The sequence below is a fragment of the Musa acuminata genome, chromosome BXJ1-5, assembly GCF_036884655.1.
Source record: "Musa acuminata AAA Group cultivar baxijiao chromosome BXJ1-5, Cavendish_Baxijiao_AAA, whole genome shotgun sequence".
Classification (NCBI taxonomy): domain Eukaryota; kingdom Viridiplantae; phylum Streptophyta; class Magnoliopsida; order Zingiberales; family Musaceae; genus Musa; species Musa acuminata.
Genome location: NC_088331.1, coordinates 10,514,875 through 10,534,109, shown reverse-complemented (window position 1 = coordinate 10,534,109; position 19,235 = coordinate 10,514,875). Strand labels below are relative to the sequence as shown.

At 42.3% G+C, this 19,235-nt stretch overlaps 1 protein-coding gene across 1 annotated transcript; it reads left to right on the top strand.

The window, feature by feature from the left end:
• The first annotated feature begins 274 nt into the window (after positions 1–274).
• On the top strand, positions 275–18,376 carry LOC103984938 (glyoxylate/hydroxypyruvate reductase HPR3). The gene is made up of 2 exons (XM_009402521.3): positions 275–764; positions 17,773–18,376. Exons 1-2 carry the CDS (start codon positions 300–302, stop codon positions 18,298–18,300), a joined length of 993 nt encoding a protein of 330 aa, XP_009400796.2. The 5' UTR covers positions 275–299; the 3' UTR covers positions 18,301–18,376.
• Positions 18,377–19,235: the final 859 nt, after the last annotated feature.

Genomic DNA, 19,235 nt, shown 5'->3' with positions numbered 1-19,235 from the left:
GATTTGATCTAACCTGAGATTAGAATACTACTAGATGATTGAGAACATCTTCTCTGCGTTGTCCTTATTTTTTTCCCTTTTCTTTCTCTTTCTTTTCTGTCTTGTTTTCCTCATTTTCTTTGGAATCCCGTAGTTATTTTCTTCTCCCACGTTACTGTCTTATTTATGTCTTTTTCTACCTTCAAAACATAATATCACATCCCTCCTAATGTTAATTAGGATTAAATTAAGAAAGGGTAGGCCCGTGGGTTGCGAAGCCCAGGTCATAACTACGGCCTCCCCACTCCCGTTCCCATTTAATGGCTTCGGGCTCGGAGGCGCAAGGTCGGCGGGGGACGGAGCGGCCGCAGGTGCTGTTGCTCAGCCCGCCCTTGTCAGTCCTCCACGAAGCCCTCTCGGCGCAGTTCCAGCTCCTGAGACCGTGGGAGTCGCCGCTGCCCTTCGATCGCTTCCTCGCCGCCCACGCTGCTGGCGTCCGCGCCCTCCTCGTCACCGGCCTGGTCTCCGTCGACGGCCCCCTCCTCGACGCCCTCCCCGCCCTCCGCTTCATTGTCACCACCAGCTCCGGCGTCAACCACATCGACCTAGCCGAGTGCGCCCGCCGCGGCATTGCCGTCGCCAATGCCGGCACCATCTTCTCCCTGGACGTCGCTGACTATGCCGTCGGCCTACTCATCGACGTTCTCCACCGTGTATCGGCGTCCGACCGGTACGTCCGCCGTGGTCTGTTGCCGCGTGCTGGCGACTACCCCCTCGGCTCCAAGGTTTGGTTCCGTCCACCCTTTTTGCCCCTTTGCTATTACGTTTCTTGAGGATATTAAATTCACTAATGGTCATGAAGTTATTCTTTGATTAATCGCAAAAATAGCAAGAAAAAGATATTCTAATGTTTACTCCAAATATGTAGGTTATGGTTTGCAGAAAATGTATTGTATGCCTACAAATCTGTCTTACTTACTATCATGTATCCTTTATGGCGACAAAAATTTCATACTTAAGTGCTAAAAATTTGTTTATTTTCAAGTGGAAAACGATCGAGATTTTTATTTTTTTTACATAAAGCTTTACGTAGTCAATTTGTCCATTTTCAAGAAAGAGATTGAGTTTACAAAAACTGTGTCATCTAATTTTTTTTCATACCATGAAACCCTCTGAAAGCCATTGCAAAAGATGGTTAGAGTGAGCAGTGATTGCAATAGCTTGTCAGTTCTATGTTTTAGGCCTTTTCAATCTTCAAAGCTAGGTAGTGGATATCATAAAAATCCCCTAAATTAGTGCAAAACCTTATGAATTCTTTTGGGGACCCTGGTTTTGTCCAAAGCAAAATTTCTTTAATGTATTAGCTATCATTGTTCTATAGTCGTAAGAGTCTTTGAATTCATTTTGAATCGGAGAAAAGTGGCAAGAGAAGAATAAAGCATCATCAACAATAACAATAAAACCGTAAGTCCCAACTATTTGGGGTCAGTTACATGGATCTTTTATCGTCATTGAGATCCGTAGAAAGTCATATATTTAGTTAAGCTTAGAGTGCTTAAATAATTATATATAGTTTCTATTAAAGTTTTTTTAAATCTTATTCTATCTCTCCTCGTACCACTAGCATTGATTATTTCATATTTTTTGACTATCACATCGGAGGTCTCCTAAGCTTATGTCCATATTATCGTAAACGATTTGCTCTCATCTTATTATCTATTGAAGCTAAATTTAATTGTTCATGAATAAAAGTATTTATTTTTCTATCTTTCTTAGTAACTCCACACATCTATTTTAATATTTTCATTTCGTATATGTTATACATGTTGTTTCTGTTAGAGCTAGCCCCAGAAAATTTACCAAAGGGTAATTTTGGCAACCCGACAAAGACAATAAAGCGGAAAGAATAAAAGTGACAAGAACACCAGATTTACATGGTTCGGTCAATTAACCTTGACCTACATCCACAGACGAAAGAAGAGCAAATCACTACTATAAAAGAGACTTACAAATGCCTTAGGAAGATGTTCCTAGACCATAAAACACTCGAAAATACTAAACAAGAAAAACCTCAACTATAAGCTCAAACTATTTAACTGAGTATGGACTTAAACCCAAAGAAAACACTTAGGTTTTTCTTGTGGTGCCACTTGTAGTGCATCCGACTTCAAAGCCTAGGCCCTTATTTATAGTTTAAACAGGAGATATCAAACTTGATTTTCCTGATGTGGGACTATGAGACTTGCCAAACTAACAAATCTCTACCTTGGCATGTCCCAACAAAACTTGTTCCACCTTCTTCATAAAAGCCCCAATGGGCAATCACCAACAATAAACACCAACCAAGTCCAAGCACTGCTTGAACTTGTAAACTGGAAGAGGCTTCGTAAGCATATCAGTTGGATTGTCCTTCGTATGAATTTTCTGAACAAGGACATTTCCCTCAGCAATGATATCCCGAATAAAATAAAACTTCACATCAATGTGTTTCGTCCTCTCATGATACATGTGGTCTTTAGTCAAATGAATAACACTTTGACTATCATAATAAATTGTAGTAACACCTTGATGCAGAGATAATTCGCTAAACAAACCTCTTAACCATAAAACTTCTTTGATCGCCTTTGTCACTGTCATATATTCTGCCTCTGTAGTAGATAAAGCCACGACAGGTTGTAAGGAAGCTTTCCAACTAACTGCACAACTGCCAACGCAAAAAACATAACTTGTCAAAGATCTTCGTTTATCAAGATCCGCAACATAATCAGAGTCGACGAAACCAACCAAAGTGTCACGATTTTTCTCAAACTCCAAACAAGCATCTGAAGTCCCTTGCAAGTATCTGAGAATCCACTTCACAGCCTGCCAATGTATTTTACCCGGGCGAGACATATATCTACTAACCACACTGACTGCTTGTGAAATATCTAGACGAGTACAAATCATTGCATACATAATACTGCCGATGGCACTAGAATATGGAACTTTCACCATATATTCTTCCTCTTCAACTGACTATGGTGACCGAGCAGCTGACAGCCGAAAATGGCTAGCAAGAGGAGTACTAATTGGCTTAGCATTTTTCATGCCAAACCTCTCCAAGACTTTCTTGAGGTAATTTTTCTGAGTCAGAAATAATTTTCCAACTCCTCGATCTCTTTTGATCTCCATCGCAAGAATTTTCTTAGCTGCTCCCAAATCTTTCATTTCAAATTCACTACTCAGCTGCATTTTCAAAGTATGAATTTCTGACAAATTCTTAGCTGCAATAAGCATATCATCAACATAAAACAACAAATACACAAAAGAGCCATCAATTAACTTCCGAAAGTAAACACAACTATCATACATGCTCCTAATGTAACCATGACCTAACATAAAAGAATCAAACCTCTTATACCACTGTCTTGGAGATTGTTTCAATCCATACAAGGATTTCTTTAATAAGCAAACATGGTCTTCCTTACCATCAACTTCAAATCCATGAGGTTGCTCCATATAAATTTGTTCTTCACGTTCACCATGTAAGAAAGCTGTCTTAACATCAAGTTGCTCCAATTCCAAATCATATATAGCAACTAAAGCAAGCAAAACACGAATAGAGCTATGTTTAACAACAGATGAAAATACGTCATTAAAATCAACACCATGTACCTGACTATAGCCCTTTGCAACCAATCGTGCTTTGTACCTTGCATCTTCAACCCTTGGAATACCTTCCTTCCTTTTGAAGACCTATTTGCATCCAACAATTTTCTTACCCGAATGCGGCTTCACAAGATCCTAAGTTCTATTCCGATGGAGAGATTCAATTTCTTCATTCATCGCGATCAACCACTTAGCGGAATTATCACAAGAAATTGCATCTGAGTAGGAAGTAGGCTCACCAACTTCACTTGTTTCTTCTGCAACAGATAAAGCATATGCAACCAAATTTGCATATCTTTGTGGTGGTCGAATATCTCTCCGTGGTCTATCCTTGGCTATGGAATATTACTCTTCCTCTGGATCAACTTCGTCAGTAGACTCAGGACCATCTACTAGCATTCTTTGAGTAGAAGAGTTCGACTTAAAAAAATCTGAACTACCAATCTCAAGCTCCACCTGCTTCTGTGCACTATCATTTGTACAACTAGTAGATTCCTCTTTAGAAGATAACATAGATAATTCGTCAAAAGTAACATCTCTACTGATTACAAATTTTGGGGATTTGGGATCAGAACACCATAATCTATATCCTTTCACCCCAGAAGCATACCCAAGGAAAATGTATTTTTTAGCTCGAGACTCTAATTTTTCTTTATTTATATGCATGTATGCTGGACACCTAAAAATTTTTAAATCAGATTAATCAGCAGGAGTACCTGACCAAACTTCATTTGGAGTTTTAAAGTTAAGTGCTGCAGAAGGAGCGCGGTTGACAACGTAACAGGCCATATTAATCGCATCTGCCCAAAAGTCCTTTGTTAACCCTACATTTAAGATCATACACCTTGCTCTCTCCAAAAGTGTTTTGTTCATACGTTCGACCACACCATTTTGCTGAGGCGACATCCTAACAGTGCGATGCCGAACGATTCCTTCATTTTTGCAAAATTCATTAAAGTCACCTTCACAAAATTTCATGTCATTATCTGTTCGAAGTCGCTTAATCTATTTACCTGTTTGCTTCTCAATCAAAGCCTTCCATTGTTTAAAGGTTAGAAAAACATCATTTTTATGCTTCAAAAAATAAACCCAAACTTTTCTGGAATAATCATCAATGAAAGTCAACATATACCTAGCACCACCCTTAGACTGAACATGAGCTGGACCCCAAAGGTCTGAATGAATATAGTCAAGAGTACCTTTCGTTTTGTGAACTGTCGGAGAATTGAAGCTAACTCTTTTCTGCTTTCCAAAAATGCAATGTTCACAAAAAACCAGTGGCCCAGTACTCTGTCCGCAAAGTAGACCCATTTTGCTCAATATGCTCAAACATTTTTCGCTCATATGACCCAAACGCATATGCCATAATTTGGTGATGTCAGAATCAGACAATGATGATGATGAGACTGCAACTAATCCTGCGACAGTAGTTCCCTGCAAAATATACAAGCTACCAGACCTACAAGCTTTCATAATAACAAGGGCATTTCTAGAAACTTTCATAACTCCACCTTCAGTTGTGTATTTACACCCAAGGGCTTCTAGGGTGCCTAAAGAGATGAGATTTTTTTTTAAATCAGGAACATGCCTAACATTAGTGAGCGTCCTCATAATATCATCATGCATTTTAATTCGGATTGTTCCTCTACCAACAACATCACATGCTGTATTATTACCCATTAAAACAATTCTACCATTACAAGATTCATATGTGGAAAACAAATCTCTATTAGGACACATGTGATAAGAACAACCAGAATCTAAAATTCATTCATTTTTAGGCCTTGTTCTGTCATCAGTAGCAAAGAAAATATTTCCATCATTCTCATCAGCTGCTACACTAGTTTCAGCAGACTCAGTAGTTTTCTCAATAATTTTTTTCTTTTGCTTTAATTTATTTTTCAATTTAAAGCAATCAGCCTTAATGTGCCCCATTTTATGACAATATCTGCACTCCAAATTTCTATGTCTGAATTTAGATCTAAATTTAGATCTACTACTATCAAATTCCCTTTTATCTGTTCTTTCCCTAACAACCAGACCTTCAGTCTGATTCTCTCTACTTTTCCCAGTGATATCTCTGTCTATCTGCTACTTAGATTTTAGTACAGATTTAATTTCCTGATACGAAATTGTTTATTTTCCATAAATCATAGTATCACGGAAATGCTTAAAAGATTGGGGAAGAGAACACAAAAGTAACAGGGCCTTATCCTCATCATCAATTTTTGCATCTATATTCTCCAAATTCATAACCAAAGAATCAAACTTATCAAGATGTGAGAGTATAGATATACCTTCAGTCATCCGAAGCATATACAAACTCTGTTTTAAGTAAAGACGATTCTCTATTGTCCTCTTCATATACAAGGCTTTAAGCTTGTCCCACATGCTCTTAGCCGTAGTCTCCGTAGCTACCTCCCGTAAAACTTCGTCAGAGAGATTTAGAATAATGCTGGATTGGGCCTTCTTATCCATGCCCGCAAGATCTTCCTTTGACGTACCATCTGGAATGTTCTCAGCCCCCTGTAGTGCCAAATCAACTCCGTCTTGAATCAGAATGACCTCCATCTTGAGTTGTCACATGTCGAAGTTGACATTTCTGTCGAATTTCTCGACAACGATATTTGTTATTGTTATTGTTGCCAAAAGATCCTGAAACCAGGCTCTGATACCAGTTTGTTAGAGCTAGCTCCAGAAAATTTACCAAAGGGTAATTTTGGCAACCCGACAAAGACAATAAAGTGGAAAGAATAAAAGCGACAAGAACACCAGATTTACGTGGTTCGGTCAATTAACCTTGACCTACATCCATGAACGAAAGAGGAGCAAATCACTACTATAAAAGAGACTATTACAAATGCCTTAGGAAGATATTCCTAGGCCATAAAACATCCGAAAATACTAAATAAGAAAAACCTCAACTATAAGCCCAAACTATTTAACTGAGTATGGACTTAAACCCAAAGCAAACACTTAGGTTTTTCTTGTGGTGCCACTTGTGGTGCATATGACTTCAAAGCCTAGACCCTTATTTATAGTTTAAACAGGAGATACCAAACTTGATTTTCCTGATGTGGGACTTTGGGACTTGCCAAACTAACAGTTTCTTCAGTGCCCAACACTCATATTCATAAAACATTGTTGGTTTCACAATTGTCTAATAAAATTTTTCTTTTTATCTCAAAGGTATTCGATGATCATATAAGACTCGTGATACCTCTCGTCATTTTAACCATCCTGTTTTTATTTTATGAATAATATTTTCATCGATCTTTTTATCTTGTTGAATAATTGATCCAAGATATCTAAATCTCTTACTTAAAGTGATTTTTTGTCCATCCAATTTAACTATATTCTCCTATTTATTTTTAAAATCATTAAAAATATATTTTATATATTTAGTTTTAATCTTACTTAATCTAAAATGTTTAGTTTCTAAGGTTTACTTTCTTAGCTCAAGTTTATAATTAATTCCACTTATTCTTTCATCAACTATCATCAACAAATAACATACACCGTGGGGCTTATTATATAAGTTACTAGTAAGTTCATCCATTATCAATGTGAAAAGGTATGGACTCAATGCGGATGATTGATGTAATCCTATGCTAATAGGAAACTTACTAGCACACTTCTTATAATTCTAACATTAGTAGCTATATTATCGTGCATATCTTTAATAACATCAATATAATTAGTGGATACATTTTTCTTTTTTAAAATCCACCATAATAAATCTCTAGGAATCCTTTCATAGCCTTTTTCTAGGTCAATAAAAACCATATGCAAATCTTTCTTTTTCTCCCCAAGAATAAAGCATTATAGGTAAAATACACTTATCTTTTTGTTCCGACCATAGAGAAATAAACAACTGCATGAAACTTTGTCTTCTATTCTAACTTCTCGATGTTTTTAAAGAAACGAAATGCATGTTGAAATAGAAATCAGATCTCTCGATTTCTTTTTACTTTTCACCTTTTATCTCTTGAGTTCAATAACCAAACAACATCTTTTCACTTTCACGTTACATTTTATTGCTATATTTGTTAACTATAGAAAATCATAGCCTCCCACCCCCTTCTGATCCCATCTTTTCTGTTCTCTTTAATATATTTAATCCAAATATATTCAGGAACAGTGTGGTTGGCAATTATTTTGTCTTTAATCTTGCTTGTCTAAATGTAACTTGATAATTTTTCTTTGTTATGGAGGCCTGACCATTTGGATGTTCATTAGTCATTATGATTCTCCTAATTGCAAAATGGATAAAGCTCCCTCTTTATAGGATCTATAACTTGAAAAGTGTTATGATGATACTTAGATAACCATTATCTAGTGAAGATAGAGCTTCATACTCCATTTTATGATTAGTAACTTTTTTTTTTTTTTCCAGTCTGGCACATGAATTATTTTCCCTGCTTTAGGACAGGACATTTAAATTGCATGTTATGCTAAACATACACAATGGCATAACCACATTTGTTACCCTCTGATTGTCTGGTACGAGGTTGAGTAACCTGTAAAATATCTAATACTCATTTCATAGATAATGCCAATGCTGATGGTTGTTTGAGGCTTGTAAGTAATAAGACATGAGGATGAAAAACCGACAAAGTGTCACAAACGGTCGTCGCGCACCCGCAATAACTCCGTTCAACGAACCGTTTGTCGCTCTCATCTACATGTGCAGCTACTTGGCATCCTGTTTTGCCCTGGTTTTGAGTCATTTTGCTTGTAAAAATGTAAGTTCGAACAAGTTGTAGCGCTACAAAGTGACCGCTCACCGAACCGAGCAAAACATCCCCAAAACAGCCCACAACAGTTCCATTTTCGTGTGCTGCGGGCTGTTTTCTGCAGCCCGCCTCAGCTCACCAAAACGTCAGCCATCTTAGCCCCTTTGAACCCCCCGGGTGGCACAGGGCTAGATGGGGCTTCGGTATAGAGTCGGGCATTGAACAACCTTTCGCAAGTTCGCACGTTACCTTGACGGGAACTTGTTGTCACGCTCGGCACCCGGTGAGCAGCTGTTTGTGGACTTGCAGCTGTTCGTTCAACCTTCTAAAGTCCTTGTTTTCCCCCTCTCCCTCTTTTCTCTTGTGCACGCAAGGTGCTCGCTGAATTGCTTGTAAAGCTTCCCCTCTTTTAGCGAAACGTCGGGACTTGCCCGTTGCTCGTTATTTCGAACTAATCAACTTTCTCTTTTACAGGTCCTTCGGGACCTGCGAGAGATTATAAGTGGGCTGATCTTTGCGGAGCAATATCGCAAGAGCGAAGCGCGACTTAGGCAACGCAAGCTAAGTTCGCGTCTTTGCCGCAAGGGTACCTCGCGACTTAGGCAACGCAAGCTAAGTTCGCATCTTGGCCGCAAGGGTGTCTCACGCCTTAGGCAATTCCAGCTAATGCCGTGACAAAAGGGCATGGTTTATCTTAGAAAGTTCTCTGCTGCATTCTGATTTGATGTGCTGACAATAAAACATAATTTTTTTTAATTTTCTATAAACAAGATCAGATGCCTTGGAACAGCTCAACCTAGCTTTGTCTAAGAGACATGATCACAGAGTTCTTTACATCTTTCATGGGCCATTTGACTCTTTTTATATCTCATGCAGCTCAGTGTGCTTCTAGGTAAGCAAGGAAGCTAAGTTAATGACCAAGATAGTCATTTAAAATACATTATTGAAAAGTGATGTGCAAAATTGATTGGGCCTCAAGTAGATATATTGGTGGCCTGTGTTGTTGTATACAAGTTAACTATATTGGTTAATGCACAAATCTATTTATGTAAGTGTTATGATATGATGCCGGTGGTCGCCTTTGAGTGAGTTAGTCAGCTCAACTTGGTTAAAGCCCAGTTTACGCAAGTAACTTTGATCGAGCCAAAGGTCTTAATCGCCCGAGGTGGTGTCGATCCCAAGGCGCAAGATTATTGAGAGGGGTATCCCGATTTGGTCTCTCTGACGCTCAGGTCAAATTCTCGAAGTGAGATTAGAATGTGTAAAGAGGGTCCAACCTCATTAACCATGCTCACATTTACTTTTTATAGCTCCTCCGTTATGTCACGGACTTAGCTGGTTTTGCCTAAGTCGTGCGGCACCCTTGCGAGTCCGTCCGTAAGGATCAACCTCCCCAAAGCCTCCCATGGTCCCTTAGGACCCACACAAGAGATAACATGACAGAGAAAACGCCTCACTCGGGATCCACAAGCAAACATCTCCGAAAAACACTTTATAGACAATGCAAATTACAAACAGACTTTACAAGCTCTAAACAGTTGCACAACAAAGGGTAAAATGGTCCAATACAGACCGAAAATCACTCACACGTGTCCACATGACACAACCTTTATTTACAAGCCTAAAGCGGCCACCAACCCAACTAAAAAGGGACTATTAAGCCTTTGGTCGTCCCTCTACATGCTGTACAAAGCATGAACACACCCAAAAGACACGGACATACATAAGCATTACATCAAACATCATGTTTAGAAGTTTGTCCGTGACATTCTCCCCCACTTATTCCTTCGACGTCCTCGTCGAAGCCTTTGTCGACACTGCAACTCCTCGCCTCTGCTGAGTCTTCAATCTTCTGCTCCAGCTGCAATGCGTCTCTTGGCTCCCAACTGCTCTCCGCTGCTGTTTTTGAGTAGTCAAACCTTTGATCCGCCTTGCTGTTTCAACTCGCCAATGACTCTGACTCTAGTGTGGGGTTGGCTGAGTTGTGTTGATCCTTGTTGGTTCCTGCGGATCCTCCAGACGAAGGAAAAGACCATCCTTACTGCGCCAGTCTCTCAAATGCCTCCTGCTGTTTGAACTGGGTGGATGCTTGTTGGAGCTTTTAACGAGCATCGTCTCGCAAACTTATGAAGATTTGGGTCCTTCCTCCACAAAATTTGCTCATTGACTCTTCTTTCACTTAGTTGTCACATCCAAGTAGGTTCGCATCACTTCCACTTTCGATTGCCATTTCGTTGGGAAATGAAGCGGACAATCTACTCTTAGTAACACTGATCACCATTGGTGAGGATTTGACAACTATTGTCTTCAATTATCTTCGAAGGGTCTTTGAACTTATGCAGAGCTCCTCTGCTGGATAGATAAGAGAATTGGGGTACTCGGTTTCGCCCATTCTCTTAAGGGTTGAGAAGGCAAAGGTTACTTGACTTCGCCTGCCTGCTCGAGGTTGTACTTCATGCATCGAGCTGGTTACTAGCCTTCGCCTACTCTTTGCTCACACTTCTGAAGCACTTGAAGTGTTTGCACTCCTTGCGTTGAGTTAGCTACTGTGATTCACCTTCTCAATGCCATCGAACTTCTGGAATGCAGGAAGTTTTCACCCCAACTTGGAGTAATTCTCTAATAGATTTGGTCGCCTCTGGGATTGTACCGTCTTCTTCATCAATCCTGCCGTCTACTCCCCTGAGTAGTGAAGGTATAACACCGCGTACTGACTACTTCGTTCCTTGGTCGTGCACTCTTGCATGACCCAAAGCCCTTCACTTTCGGCTATCTTGATGAGAAACTCATTGACACCGGTCTTACGAAGTTCCTTGGCCTCTGCCCTTCAGCCTTGTCTCGATACTTGGAGTTTGCCTCTGCATGCTCCACCTCCTCGGCCCCTTTCACGACCAAACGCTCTCCCTCCATGAGAGCAAGGGATCAATGACTTTCACGGAAGTCCCGCCTCTACGGTACCATGGCGCTGCCATGCCCATGGCACTACTATCCGTCGCCTCGCATCTGCATCCCTTTTCTTCACAATCAGTAGATATGCCTTTGTGGTACTCCTCCGAGTCCACCTTCATTCTACCTTATGCTTGATTTTGGGTAGCTAAGTCCCTTTGGACTCGTCGTCGCTTCCTCGCCCCTTTCGACCCCCTGCTTCAACACCTCTGTGTTCTCCAAGCAGCTCCCTTTGGTCGATGGAAAGACAGACTACAACTCTCATGCACGACCTCTGCCATCACATTGTAGGGTTTGCATCGATTCTGTTCTACTTAGCTTCCTTGGTAGCAACGTTCGCTTACTCGACCTTGTCCTCTGACTTGTTGGGCTCCCTTAAGCGAATATGAGCTCTGGAGCAGTCCAACTCTCCAGCTGCTTCGATCATACCGCTGTATGATCAAGTCCCTCCCATGGGACTCACTGGTACTTGCATTCGAACTTTTCCCTTGGTGGAACACAGCCCCCATATGCTGATGACCAAGGCTTTCATCCGATGCGAAATTCGATGCACGCACGGAAGACCCGCCTTTGCGGTACCATGGCCTTCACTCCTTGAAGCCATAGCCCTTCTTGCCGTCGTGTTGTTCACCGAAGTAGAGCTTCCAGTAGCTCCCGATCATACCTCCGTATGATCTAGTTCCTCACGGGACGAGGTTGTGTGAATCGCATTGCCACGAACTGTTCCACCACGATCCGCTGCACCGTGTCGCCTCCTGGTGACATCTCTATTGCATTCTGATCCTTGTGGGATGAACTCGAGTTGTGAACCCTTCATGTGTGGCCTCTACCAATACATCACAGGGTCTCTTCCACCTTCGATTTTGTTCGCTCCTTTGGCAATCGATCTTCATCCACCCGCTCTTGGGTCACACCAAGATGAAGCACCGCTCTAGGACAGTCCGTCGCCTAGTAGCTCCCAAAGTCCCCCGTCTTCGCTGCAATTAGTGCACCATTGTCTGGATCTTGGGCCTCTACCCCTACCAGCACAATCTTCGCTGCGCACCGCCTTCTTTATAGCAACTTGAATGACAACACTGTGGCATATTCTTCAAGAGTACTCGCCTCTGCGTCCTCTTGCCCCGTGCTAAGGCCTTCTGAACCCAACTTCGCTCCGCAATTTGAGTCGCCTTAGTTCCTCCATCAAATGCTCATCCGAGATAAAGTGCATGTGCCCAGAAGCTCCCTTCGTCTTTGGCACCATGCAAGATGAGTCCGCTCCGTCAGAATGAATGACCCATTGTCACGGACTTAGCTAGTTTTGCCTAAGTCGTGCGGCACCCTTGCGTGTCCGTCAGCAAAGGTCAGCCTCCCCGAAGCCTCCCATGGTCCCTTAGGTCCCACAAAAGAGAGAATAGGACAGAGAAAAGGCCTCACTCGGGATCCACAAGCAAACATCTCCGAAAAACACTTTATAGACAATGCAAATTACAAACAGACTTTACAAGCTCTGAACAGTTGCACAACAAAGGGTAAAATGGTCCATTACAGACCGAAAATCTCTCGCACGTGTCCACATGACACAACCTTTATTTACAAGCCTAAAGAGGCCACCAACCCAACTAAAATGAGACTATTAAGCCTTTGGCCGCCCCTCTACATGCTGTACAAGGCATGAACATACCGAAAGACACGGACATACATAAGCATTACATCAAACATTTTGTTTCGAAGTTTGTCCGTGACATTCTCCCCCACTTATCCCTTCGACGTCCTCGTTGAAGCCTTTGTCGACACTGCAACTCCTCGTCTTTGCTGAGTCTTCAATCTTCTGCTCCAGCTACAATGCGCCTCTTGACTCCCAGCTGCTCTCCGCTGTTGTTTTTGAGTAGTCGAATCTTTGATCCGCCATACTGCTTCAACTCACCAATGACTCTGACTCTGGTGTGGGGTTGGCTGAGTTGTGTTGATCCTTGTTGATTCCTACGGATCCCCCAGATGAAGGAAAAGACCATCCTTACTGCGCCAATCTCTCAAAATGCCTCATGCTGCTTGAACTGGGTGGATGCTTGTTGGAGCTTGAACGAGCATCGTCTCGCAAACTTCTGTAGTTTTGGGTCCTTCCTCCATAAAATTTGCTCATTGACTCTTCTTTCACTTAGTTGTCACATCCAAGTAGGTTCGCATCACTTCCGCTCTCGATTGGCATTTCGTTGGGAAATGAAGCGGACAATCTACTCTCAGTAGCACTGATCACCATTGGTGAGGATTTGACAACTATTGTCTTTCATTATCTTTAAAGGGTCTTTGAACATCTGTAGAGCTCCTCTGCTGGATAGATAAGAGAATTGGGGTACTCGGTTTCGCCCATTCTCTTAAGAGTTGAGAAGGCAAAGGTTACTTGACTTCGCCCGCCTCCTCGAGGTTGTACTCCATGCATCGAGCTGGTTACTGGCCTTCACCTGCTCTTTGCTCACACTTCTGAAGCATTTGAAGTGTTTGCACTCCTTGCGTTGAGTTAGCTACTGTGATTCACCTTCTCAATGCCATTGAACTTCTGGAATGCAGGAAGTTTTCACCCCAACTTGGAGTAGTTCTCTCATAGGTTTGGTCGCATCTGGGATTGTACCGTCTTCTCCATCAACCCTACCGCCTACTCCCCTGAGTAGCGAAGGTACAACACCGCGTACTGCCTGCTTCGTTCCTTGGTTATGCACTCTTGCATGACCCGAAGTCCTTCACTTTCGGCTATCTTGATGAGAAGCACATTGACACTGGTCTTACGAAGTTCTTCGGCCTCTGCCCTTCAGCCTTGTCTCGGTACTTAGAGATTGCCTCTGCGTTCTTCACCTCCTCGGCCCCTTTCACGACCAAGGGCTCTCCCTCCATGAGAGCAAGGGATCAATGACTTTCACGGAAGTCCCGCCTCTGCGGTACCATGGCGCTGCCATGCCCATGGCCCTACTATCCGTCGCCTCGCATCTGCATCCCTTTTCTTCACGATCAGTAGAAATGTCTTCGTGGCACTCCTCTGAGTCCACCTCCATTCTAACTGATGCTTGATTTTGGGTAGCTAAGTCCCTCTGGATTCGTCGTCGCTTTCTCGCCCCTTTCGACCCCCTGCTTCAACACCTCTGTGTTCTCCAAGCAGTCCGTCTGGTCGATGGAGAGACAGACTGCAACTCCCATGCATGGCCTCTGCCATCACGTTGTAGAGTTTGCACCGATTCTGTTCTCCTTAGCTTCCTTGGCAGCAACGTTCGCTTACTCGACCTTGTCCTCTGACTTGTCGGGCTCCCTTAAGCGAATATGAGCTCTGGAGCAGTCCAACTCTCTAGCTGCTTCGATCATACCGCTGTATGATCAAGTCCCTCCCATGGGACTCACTGGTACTTGCATTCGAACTTTTCCCTTGGTGGAACACAGCCCCCATATGCTGATGACCAAGGCTTTCATCCGATGCAAAATTCGATGAACGCACGGAAGACCCGCCTCTGCGGTACCATGGCCTTCACTCCTTGAATCCATAGCCCTTCTTGCCGTCGTGTTGTTCACCGAAGTGGAGCTTCCAATAGCACCCGATCATACCTCCGTATGATCCAGTCCCTCACGGGGCGAGGTTGTGTGAATCGCATTGCCACGAACTGTTCCACCACGATCCGCTGCACCATGTCGCCTCCTGGTGACACCTCTATTACATTCTGATCCTTGTGGAAAAACTCGAATTGTGAACCCTCCATGTGTGGCCTCTGCCAATACATCGCAGGGTCTCCTCTACCTTCGATTTTGTTCGCTCCTTTGGCAATCGACCTTCATCCACCCACTCTTGGGTCACACCTAGATGAAGCACCGCTCTAGGACAGTCCGTCGCCTAGTAGCCCCCGAAGTCCACCGACTTCACTGTAATTTGTGCACCATTGTCTGGATCCTGGGCCTCTGCCCCTACCAGCACAATCTTCGCTGCGTACCGCCCCCTTTATAGCAACTTGAATGACAACACTGTGGCATATTCTTCAAGAGTACCCGCCTCTGCGTCCTCTTGTCCCGTGCTAAAGCCTTCTGAACCCAACTTCGCCTCCGCAAATTGAGTCGCCTTAGTTCCTCCATCAAATGCTCATCCGAGATAAAGTGCATGTGCCCAGAAGCTCCCTTCGTCTTTGGCACCATGCAAGATGAGTCCGCTCCGTCAGAATGAATGACCCATGGAACAACATGATCCTGCTCTTGCCTCTGCAAGAGTTCATATCCTTGACCTATGTCCAAGGAAAGCATTATGCCTCTGGTCCATGTTCCATCTTCTATGCTGGCTCCCTTCATGCGGCTTGGTTACTTCGCCAAGTTACACCTAAGTTGCTCCGCTCCTCGTTTTTGCATTGAGTTGATGGTGGCCCTCGCGCCCACCATTCCACGGGTCAGCCCTCCCTTGAGTCCGATCTCCATATCGACTCCAAGTATGCCTTCATTTGTGTTGCTTTGGGTCACTCCCCCACTTGATCTCGCAATGCATCCACCAATGCATTCTCTCAAGCGAGATCATGCGACGACTCCTCGCCGCTTGCTAAGTCCATTGAGCTTCGTGGAGTTGTTGTTTGTTGAGGTACTCCTCCTCAACTTGTGAGGTCCATCCCACATGATTCTCCCTCTGGGGAGCCGGGACTTATCCCTCCTGGATAACTGTCCCGTTGGAGCAACATCTCTCTTCGTTTCGGAGACCACCATCCCCTTGGACTACTCCGATCTGCTAAACAAACTGTGCATTGTTCTGCCTCCTGCAAACGCACTTGCTAGATTGCGACTCCACGTCAATACAGCCCCTGCTGCACCCCTCAAGGCCTAGCAACATGCTGAACTAGTTGCACCCTTCAGCCTCCTACGGACGTATCCTTCATATGCCGAAGAGAAAGTTTCAATGCTCCATGGCGCCGAGTTTCAGTCACCTTGGGATGGCCACGAACATTCCATCGTCCGTATACAAGCCCATGTATGAGTACCAAATTCTTCGAGCTAGCAATTCCCCTCACCTCTGTGAGCTTTGCATAACTCTTTTGGTCGTTGAGCAACTCATTCCACCTTGCATGGTCCCATCCTTTACCAAACGCCTCGCTTGCCTTGAGCACCATCAAGTATAGTTGTCAACGTTGAGCCGTAGCTCAAACTCAGCCATCCCAACCTTTGTGCGCTTCACATTCTTCCAAGCTTATATGTTCTCGTGGTGCCTCTTGCGCGAAGGGTTGGCCATTCCTCTGAATGTCAATCTCAGATGCCCGCTCCACTTAGCGACTCCTTTTCCCTACATCTCCATGCCCGTTTTCCCCCAAACGGTCGCGCGTGTGCTGACTGCCCTCAACGCAGCCCCGCTAGGTCCCCCACGTTTGCATGCTAAGTGTTTCTATGAGTGCTTGTCCCGCTCTGATACCATCTGTCACGGACTTAGCTGGTTTTGCCTAAGTCGTGCGGCACCCTTGCGAGTCCGTCCGCAAGGATCAGCCTCCCCGAAGCCTCCCATAGTCCCTTAGGACCCACACAAGAGAGAACAGGACAAAGAAAACGCCTCACTCGGGATCCACAAACAAACATCTCCGAAAAACACTTTATAGACAATGCAAATTACAAACAGACTTTACAAGCTCTGAACAGTTGCACAACAAAGGGTAAAATGGTCCATTACAGACCGAAAATCACTCACACGTGTCCACATGACACAACCTTTATTTACAAGCCTAAAGCGGCCGCCAACCCAACTAAAATAGGACTATTAAGCCTTTGGTCGTCCCTCTACATGCTGTACAAAGCACGAACACACCCAAAAGACACGGACATACATAAGCATTACATCAAACATCCTGTTTAGAAGTTTGTCCGTGACAGTTAGCTGCTTGCGGTTAGGGAAATATTTTGCATAATAGAAAATATCTGGTTAATATTTTCTATTAAGAAATCGTCAATGTTGTGGAGCTGCAGGTTGAGGTCCTTTGTTTTTTCCATCCATGTGTTGAGCTCTAGATCAAAGTAAAATTTTCTCATTTTATCAATAGGAAAATCATATATCTATTCTGTGAAATTAATTAATAAATATTTTATTATTTTTGTTGTGGTTTGATGCAATTAAAAATGCAGTTTTTATTAAAACCAAATGCAAAATGTGCAATATAATATTCTTTTCAGAAGTATAGATATATTAATTTCTTGAACATTTGGTGTTTTCTTGATAAAATGAAACAAGCCTGCTTATGTATTTGAAGTTCATCTATCACATTGTAAATGTGAGCCTCTTTAATTTGTTGTTCTTAGTATTTGGGGTTACTTTTTTGCCTTCTATTATATGCATTAGTTTCAAAGTCTATTGTAGATTATTCAGCAAAATCATATGTAACTTCGCTGAATGCTAATTTTTTTTATGTTATTTGGAATAATGCCAATTCTGCATTCATTGTCTAGCTAACATGGGTCTATATGGATGTTGATCTCCTCTTGATGGTTGCAGTTGGGCAGCAAGCGGGTTGGCATTGTAGGGCTGGGAAGTATTGGATCTGAAATAGCCAAAAGGCTCGAAGCTTTTGGTTGTTCAATCTCATATTTCTCAAGAAGCAGAAAGCCACAAGTTCCATACAATTACTTCCCAAGCGTTCGCGATCTTGCCGCAGAAAGCGACGTGCTGGTGCTGTCTTGTGCCCTAACCGAAGAAACATACCACATCATCAACAGAGATGTTATGTCAGCACTGGGGAAGGATGGGATCATTATAAATGTGGGCAGAGGAGCTCTTGTCGACGAGGCTGAGTTAGTGAAACACCTGATGCAAAGGGAGATCGGCGGTGCTGGTCTCGATGTGTTCGAGCACGAACCTGCTGTTCCGGAGGAACTCTGTTGCATGGACAATGTGGTGCTTTCAGCTCATTTCGCCGTGCATACACTTGAAATGTCTTCCGAACTTTGTCAGCTGATGATAGCTAACTTAAATGCCTTCTTCTCCGACAGACCATTACTAACTCCTGTTTCGGTACTCACTTGATCGTATTATTCTTAACAATCTTTTGTCATTTTGATAACTGACTGAAATAGTTGGCAAACATCTTACTTTTGCATTAGTGGCCATGCGAATTCTGTGTTTGATGATGTTTAATTGGATAATAAATGGCATCTATTTAGGAATTCCCAGTCGGTTCCAAGTAAAACATCTCTTGTATATGATATGTCTGTCAAGAACATAAGCATTTTCTCATGTGTCCATTTAAAACACAAGCAACAAAATATGTGTCACGTTCTACTTGCACAGCGCATCTTTCTGTGCGCAATGATGCGTTCACTTGGAATATGAGCGTTAACGAAGCCAGGAAAAGGCAATCGAAATTATCTTTTGGAAATAAAAAGCAAGAGATGCATACATTCTAAGTTGCTTAATTAGACATAAAAGACAAGAGAGGCATGCATTAAATTTTCATATTTTTTTAAGGTAAATGATAAAGCGGGAAGATTCGATCTTAAAATATTACTGTTAATGTAATATGTCACCATATCTGACTTCTCCAAAAACATTTAATCAAAGAGACATTAAACTCCCATAGTAATATATTTTTGATTTTATACTTATATTTTAGAATTTATTACATATTACCCTTATAGTTATAGTTAGACCTTCTTATTATTCCAATTAGTAGACTTAAAAATTTTATATTAAAATTTTTATAATTATAAAAATAAAATATTTAGCTTTATTTATCATAATATTTTTAGTTTTATCAATAAAAATATAAAATATATATATATATAAATATAATTTTAATATTTCAGTTGATGATAGCTAACGATATTAGTGGTGACAAACGATTATATTGTTAGAGATCACGAGTGGTTGTTATGAATGAAAAGAGTGATAGTAAGAGATGAGAGTCACTTTACAGATGCAAAACGATATCGCTCGATAGATCTGACGTAAATGTAAAGCAG